At 35.2% G+C, this 8,232-nt stretch overlaps 2 protein-coding genes across 2 annotated transcripts; both read left to right on the plus strand.

Moving 5' to 3' along the window:
- Positions 1-1,728: 1,728 nt before the first annotated feature.
- Positions 1,729-5,618, plus strand: LOC143458764 (fucose-1-phosphate guanylyltransferase-like). Its single transcript, XM_076955620.1, has 5 exons — positions 1,729-4,487; positions 4,619-4,786; positions 4,932-5,027; positions 5,159-5,330; positions 5,477-5,618. The coding sequence occupies exons 1-4, from the start codon at positions 4,421-4,423 to the stop codon at positions 5,203-5,205; spliced, it is 378 nt and encodes a 125-aa protein (XP_076811735.1). The 5' UTR covers positions 1,729-4,420; the 3' UTR covers positions 5,206-5,330; positions 5,477-5,618.
- On the plus strand, positions 5,243-7,001 carry LOC143458906 (fucose-1-phosphate guanylyltransferase-like). The gene is made up of 3 exons (XM_076955812.1): positions 5,243-5,330; positions 5,477-5,784; positions 5,976-7,001. The coding sequence occupies exons 1-3, from the start codon at positions 5,243-5,245 to the stop codon at positions 6,999-7,001; spliced, it is 1,422 nt and encodes a 473-aa protein (XP_076811927.1).
- Positions 7,002-8,232: the final 1,231 nt, after the last annotated feature.

Genomic DNA, 8,232 nt, shown 5'->3' on the forward strand with positions numbered 1-8,232 from the left:
ACAGTTGAAAAAAAAATTTCCTAAAATCATTTAATGTCTAAACTTCTTAAATTTTTTCAGCAAGGTTGCAAGACTCGTGCAAAAGGCTGGCATCCATGTGAGCATACAATACACAGAACTGCATTATTAAAAACTTGCAGGTTTGATACCTGGCAATCATTCATTCATTTTGTTTTTCGCCTTAATTGTGGGTGACGAAAAAAATGTGCTGACACAGGTGGTTTCTAATGTATTAGTAATGATTATAATTGCAACGAATGAGACAGGCAAATTTGGCGAAGCATCGAGGGTAAAAATGAGCATTACATTAATATCATGTAAAAGAATAAAATTTTAGCTAGAACAAGGTGTTGTGAGCGCTGATTCATCATGTGTAGAATGCAATCTTAATTGTGCTTTGTCAACACCAAGTGGCTAACTATGTTTTACCCACATTTCAGTGCACTGTGCTGATTACAATGTGAGTATTAGCCAATCATTAGCTTAACTTAAATCATGCAACTAGAATGGAATATTTTAGAGTCAATTTAGAGAAAACGGCTAATGTATAGTAATGTATGTATAGTATTATGACAAATTTTTTTTTGTTCGTTTGTGTATTACTTGTGTGAAGTATTACACAACAAACCATATCTGTCATGAAGGCCGGCTTTACTGTTATTTAGTGTGTGTCATTCAGTCGTGTCATGCGCCATTTACAAAATATAATATGTTGTTCAGATACTATTGTTGTGATATTTTATTACTATTAATCATGGGGGCAACAATAAGACTCAGAAGTTAGTACGGCATCATTCTTTAAGTTTTGTTTAATTATAAACTGTAACCTACTAATAATGTTTTAGTAATATCACTACGTTGCCACAAAGGTCAGTAAACCCAATTACAAAATACATAATTTAAATATATTAAAGTATATAACCTGTGATATAGTTGCTAGCCAGGCCCTTGAAGGGTCTGGCTTGGCATGCCTACCAGAAGCAGACAGCAGGGCCCTGCAAGGCACTGTAATGGAGCGCTATTGTGACCTCTAACACGGTGGTTCTCAACCGGGGGTATGCAAAGCATTTTTTAGGGGTGAGCGGAAGCAGATTCCCTTGTAAGCTGCGCAACTGTGCGGTGCAATAATTATTTTTGCCATAAAATAGTTATGCTTTTCATGTAGTTACATTTCATTTCAAGGAAAGCAAGCAACATAATTTTCCTCTATGACATCATCATCTTCATGACCACTTTAAATACAGAGCTAAGGCACTAAATGACTAAAAGAACTAAGAGGAGCAAACTGAGCAATTTAAACATAGACATCTAGGTCCTTTAAGTTCCCTTAGTCCTCTAGCGTTATTTTAGAGAGGTCCCAATCTTCACTGATATGTAACCACGACCTTGAAATTTGTGGCTTGTTTTTGGTGATGAAGTAATTCCATTACCATAACTGGAAAATATGACAGTTTTCAACGAAAAATTGTGTGTTCAATGGCACAAATTTTAGTGTGATGGCGTGCACTGAAGCCTTAATTATTTGTTTATTTATTATGAACTGGCGTTGAAACAACTAGTTTTCTTTATTTAATATAATAAATCGGTATTATGAGCAAAATATTAGACGTGCATGTACATGAATCTCGTGCATGTAGGTGCCACAATGATTCTTTACTTCTTTACCACTTCCACTATGGTTCTTTACTGCCACTGCCACTTTTGAGCGAGTGCAACGCTTCTATGCGCCAGTAGCGCGTTTTCGTAGTAGAACCTTTTGCAGTTTACTCACCATGTAGATTGTAGAATATGAAAAACACAGGATCTATTCTTCAGAGTGGACGTAAAAAGCTTAATCTAGCTTACTAGTCCACTGATTTAACTGATTTATGACTTGAAGGCTCTAACCGTTTTCGTATCAGCAACTGGCGGGTAAGGTTATGCAACTGTGGCACGGGACTTTGTGAGACAACCCGTGCGTGCAACAACAACACTTTCTAAAACTTCCTAAAATTCCTTCCCAACACTCTTCTAAGTGCTTCCTAAAATCTGCTGGTTTGTTATAAGCAAACCTGAAGTCAGATGTCTTGTTAGTTTGGTGTTCATACAGATACAGCCATGGTCCATGGGCTGCTTAATTTGTACAGTAGGCTGAAGCAAAGAAAACCGAAGCAAAAGATAGCCCCAGGTCAATGAAACGTAAGGTAATAGTGCTTATACGCAAGTCATGGCTGGCTAAGAAGTTACGTGTCAGAGATTCCAGCATTCACATGCCAGTAAGTGTTTCCAACAACTAAAGAGCCAGGTGAAACGGGTAAGACAATGGCGCAGAGATTACCTCTGCACTACAAGTCTACAACCACGTCTTTATTTTGGGTCGTTAAGCTAATGCAGTGTTGAAGTCGCCTAAAGCTAAAGTATTGCCATTGAGTTGAACATAATGTTTATTGTCGCCTTTGATTTTGGGTTGGAAAAAGTGTCGTGCTAATTGGTGTGGACTGGTCAACAGAGCTGTATACAAGTACAAATTTTACTACTTGAGTACTAGTAATTAGCTTAAAAATCACTTCAGTACAAGTACCAGGCTAGATGGCAAGTACTCAGTATAAGTACTAGAGTACTTTATTGTAAGATAAAAATTACAAAATACTTAATGTCAAGCCTCAGGTTTGCCTTTTTGTACACTAAAGTAATTTCTATGATATTTTGAATTAACCAGTTTATCTATTTATATTTTATACAATACTCTACTTCAAATGGTTTTAGGCTATGGTTGTTCTGTAATTGTCTTGTTGTGAAGTGAGACAATTTTGTTAAACTGTGAAATATCAGAAGTTTCATGTGTTTGCTATTATTATGATTGTCAAAAGTAAAACAGTTCCATCTGTTTTTACTTGTTTTAATTCCGACATACTGTTAAGCGATTATATTTATTTTGCATTTTTAAGGAAAAAATTAAATGCAAATGTCATATCCAAAGAGCACTTGGATAGGGATATCTGATTGTCTTTGAATACAGTTTGTTAGCCAATAGCGTTAGAAAAGATGAAATATCCTCAAAAAGAGTGGTTGGTGGTCCTACAAAGCGATAAAAATTAGCCCTGAGATAATGAGTGTTTACCTATTCATATTTCCCAGCTTATTACTTCACATTATTCGTTTTTTAATTTTTTTATAGAAAATGTGATATTCAGTTAGTCTTATAATCTTCTAGTTGAAGTTTGAGATAGGTGTGCATTTTTTACAGTTAACTGAGTGGATTACTTGCAAACTTGTCATGTTATGAGTGTCTCTGTTTTAAAAGTACCTGCTTATAAAATTTTACTTGAGCAATTGTACAATGTGCATAAATGTGATAACAGTAAAAGCACACCATACCAGAAATGGGATATAACTTTACATCCAATAAATAATGACAAAAATACTCTGAATAAACACACCCTCTCTGTTTCCAATGTCTGGATTCAAGGATATGTTACTGAAATATTAAATGACGACTCTGTATTGGTGAATGATGAAACAGCTTTAGTTCTTGTGAATGGGATATCTAAGATACCAAAAGCAAAAAAATCATTGCAGGCTGGTGACTATGTTATGGTGATAGGATATATTTTGGCTGCTGGTTCAAAACAGTGTACTTTGCCAGTGAAACACGAAGATTTTGCTCAGAACAAGATATGTGCAAAACTAAAGGCCATAAAAGTGACTGACATCTCAAAAAATACAAATTGCAAAACTGGAGATTGGTGGAGATATGAGGTAGCAGATGCGCAGTCACACATTCTTCAAACTACCGATAATAGTTAAACATTTGTTGTTGAACAATCGGAAATGTTGTAACTTTGTCCCTGTAATTTAGCCCATGAGCAGCTTTATAGAATTAAGTAAAATTGGTGGATGCATTGAGTTTTAGCAAGTTAATATGCAAGTTATAAATAGCATCAATTTGTGGTATGATTCAAATTTACATGAAATGGAAACTTCACACTTAATTATGTTTCTATCTGGTTTTCACAACCTTTTTTTTTTCGTAAAATGAACATTTTATTCACTAATTTCTGCAAGTGCATTTGGACTCATATCGGTAATTTTGAAACATTTTGACTCATTGCATTCAATATCAAAAAAAATGCCTCATGTTTTGACTCAGTGCAACTGGTATGCCATGCCTGTAAAATTTTGTTTGAACTCTCTGATGGTGTGAATGTTTTCAATCTTAAATGTTTCTGTCGTTGGATGTTTTATATGTGTACCAGTTTTACTTAGCAGTAGTTTGATTGCCAATCACTTTTGTTGTGACACTCTCCTTGCTGTTCTTGTTGCAGATTCAAATAGATTTGGTAGTAGTTCACTCTTTTACATTGTTATGTTGTAACTTGTATATCAATAGTAAAAAATCTTCTGTAAAGAGTTTTACTGTTCCTTGTATCCTTTTGGAATCATGGTTGTAACAAGGGACGTTGTTCATTCGACCAAGAAGCGGTTTAAAAAGTTTGAAAAGTTAAAATGTATGCATTTTGGCTGCTGGTATTTATATTACCAATCATCTTTACCTCTACAGTTTACACCTAATTTTTTTATTATGAATGTATCCAATATACTTTACTTTCGGATTGATATACTTCTATTTATTTTCCAGGTTCTGAATCAAACGCTAATGGAGAGTTTTGGGATATCGTCATTCTGACTGCTTTGGATGATATTCAAAAGAACGTTTTTGAAACACAACTAAAGAAAAAGATTGAAAACAAGCAAATACCATTTTCTCAATACTATGTTGTATCTGATCCTCCAGGATACAAAATTGGTTAGGGTTCTTACATTTCTTTTTACAAGTTTATTTGAGCAACTGTTTTATGTATAGAGGAATTATACAGTAGATGTATGTGCGCATGGAGCTGATTTTCAATGTTGTATGCTGTGAATATAGTCTAAATGTGTGATTTTTGCAGGTAATGGAGGGTCTACAATGGTTGTTTTAGAGTTTTTATTTGACAAGTTTGGATATGAAGAAATAAAAAGCAAAAAGATCATCATTATACATGCTGGTGGGTTTAGTCAACGCTTGCCGAATGCAAGTGCAATTGGCAAGGTAGATTAACGTTAACTCATGAATCGTGAAGCTGCAAATGATGCAATATTCATTGCTTGTGAAACGCTCTTTTGTTTTTAAACAAAGGCGTTTGTGGCTATGCCATTTGGCTCCCCAATCTATCAGATGCTTGAGGTAAAACTTGCATCGTACATTGACTTTCCATCAAAAATGCCATACGGTGGGGTGTTTGTCTGTTGTTCAGATACTTTGGAGGTTTACAATGATTCGGACATTGCTTGGACATTTCCCGCTACTGGTAAAGTGAAGGAATCAGGATAAAACTTCAATATCGATAATATCATGTTTTTTTGTAGTATTACTTTGTTTTGAGATTTATAATATAATTTTGTGTGTTGGAATTTGATAAGTAGTTTCATACCCATTTTTGTCCTTTTCTGGCAGGTATAACTGGATTGGTGCACCCATCTACCCTGGAGATTGGAACAACTCATGGTGTGTACCTCCTTGATACAGCTCAATCAATAGTTGATGGCAAGTTAATATACAATACCAGAAAATTTTTGCACAAGCCATCAGTGATAAAAATGAAGGCTACTGATGACTTGGTTACTGAAGTTGGAGATGGTGAAGGGGTTTACACTGACAGTGCCTACTTCATGAGTATGGATGCCGCCTTGAAAGTCAAGAACTTTTACAAGAAATACAAACCATTGACTTGCGAAATTGATGCATATGGAGATATACTACAGGTGCTCATTTAAACTCTTTGCTGTTATTTACAGTCGTTAGTTGCAGTACATACAGAGTTTAGACCGGTATATAGTATCACACTTGCAGGAAGCTTATTTGATCTATTTTCCCAGAATTTAACATAAGTAATTCAGCATTGTTTCTAATGAAAATTTTTGTATTTTTGCGTTAATAACTTGTCATTTTGTAGAGTCTGGGATCAGAATCTGACGATGGTTACATCACTAACACAGCAAACGTTGTTTCAACCACCGGCTCATTAATAACAGTGCGCAAACAAGTTTATGATTGGATGAGAAACACACCATTCCATGCATTAGCACTTGTCCCAAATCATGCCGATACCCCTGGAACTTCTGGCGTTACATCCCACTTTTATCATTTTGGTACCACTAAGGAATATCTTGAACTCTTGACTGAGGATATCCAACTTGCAGAAATGTTCGGAAAAGAAGTCGTTAATTTTTGTGCAGGTAATCCATACAAATTTTTATCCAGGAAATCGACTGAGCAGCATGCAACCGAGCATGTTTTGCCATCGAATGTGCAAGGGCATGTAAATGATTCCTCTCTAGCAATACGTTTAAAGTCTGCGCCATGCATTATGTCATCTGTCATGCTCTCCGGTGTTGAGATAGGTGAGGGCTCTGTGTTGGAATACTGCAGACTTCGAGAATGTGTTTCCATCGGTTCTTGTTGCGTTGTCAGTAACTGCTCTTTTAAGCCCAATGCGAAAGTACCACCTGATACATTTATGCACACTGTTTCTGTAACAAGGTCAAATACTATTAGTTTGTCTCCAGTCGGCTACGTCACTGTAGCATTTGGTATTGATGATGATTTGAAATTTTCTTCTAAAACATACGAAGCCGGGAAAAACATCAAGTATTTCGGAAAGCCACTGTACAAAATATTTTCTGATAGTGGCCAAGCTTTTGCAGGCTTTGAGAACAAAGAGACTGTTAATTTGTGGAAGGCTAAACTCTTCCAAATTTTTGACACTGCAGAGGAATCCTCAGCAATGATGTGTGAATTTTTGGAGAGTTTAAGCCAACAAAATGAGGATGTTCATGTGCTACAGCATCCAGATACCAATCTGCTTTCAATGGATGATATTTTGAAAGTTAAAAATGTAGAAAACATGCTACATTTTAGGTGTGCTTTGGAAGATGAAATTATTCATCAATGCATGAAAGGTTCAGTAAATTATCATTGATCTTAGTAGTAGTAATCATATCATTATTTTACCATCTATAATAGCAATATTTGTACGTGCACCATTTTTAGCATCTTCAACAGCTAACTAGTCGATAGTAGTTAATTTTATATAGCATTATCTTCAAAAAACGTTCTCTGTCATGCCACAAGTTGATTTACACATGATCTTGCCACAAGTTGATTAGGTACATACAGAGACAGTATTGTGCATTAATTAATGTGTATATATATACAGTATATAACATATATCGGTATATATGTAATATGTTCCGTTTATTTGGATCAAATTGTGTTGTTGTCTAAAGTGTGGAATGAATATTTACCATACTTTTTATTAAAGTAACTGCTTACTTAATCACTCTAGCCAGCCCTTTAGTTTGCATTGATTCGCTTCTTGTCTACATTGCGCTTTTGTTGTATTTTATAGTAATTTCTATATACAGAAAACTAAAAGATTTGTAATATGTAAAGTAAAGCATTTATTGACACATTAATTGTGTGTTTATTGCGTTGCTATACCTATGTGTTCTATGTGTGACCGTTTATATTTAGCAACATTATGTTTAAACATTTAACACATTGACAAAGAAACGGTGCTATGTAATTCCTACTCATCGATCCATGAATATGCTGTCAGCAAAGGCGTGTGATGTGTATCATCCTATGTACCAACTACGCACCTTTTGCACCGAAAAGACATGGAACGTGGTCGGTTCTGCAATATACTTTGTCATGTATTGTTTGACACATGGAAAGACTATGCGTGTTGGTTGTTGACTACCGAATGCCTCAGTTTTAGAGGCAGAATTTATTTTGCTTAAGTAAAAAAATTAAAAAAAAACTTATACGTGACCGTCATAACATTTACGTCGAGTTTTTACCTTTTGCGTAGTTACAAGAAATTGTGATCTTTGTAGAGGATCTGTCTGAAGAACTAGGACCATCTAACATCGAGCTGAATAAAACCTGGGAACATGTTTTTTTCCATGTTCAAAACTTTCTTTGTGGTGATTTTAAGTGCAGAAAATATGGAATAACATGGTTTTGTTAAAGACTTTGTATCTACCTGTCAGTCTTTTACAGAAAACTATCAGATTTGAAATTACTATAGACAGCTGCGTTACTAAGAATCTCCGATCCCAATGTCTTTAAAAAATATTGCATCCGGCTTCGTACTAACCATAATTTTGCAGCTCAATGCAAATTAAGTGCGTTTTGCTATTTCGATC

The sequence above is a fragment of the Clavelina lepadiformis genome, chromosome 5 (assembly GCF_947623445.1).
Source record: "Clavelina lepadiformis chromosome 5, kaClaLepa1.1, whole genome shotgun sequence".
In the NCBI taxonomy this organism is placed as follows: Eukaryota; Metazoa; Chordata; class Ascidiacea; order Aplousobranchia; family Clavelinidae; genus Clavelina; species Clavelina lepadiformis.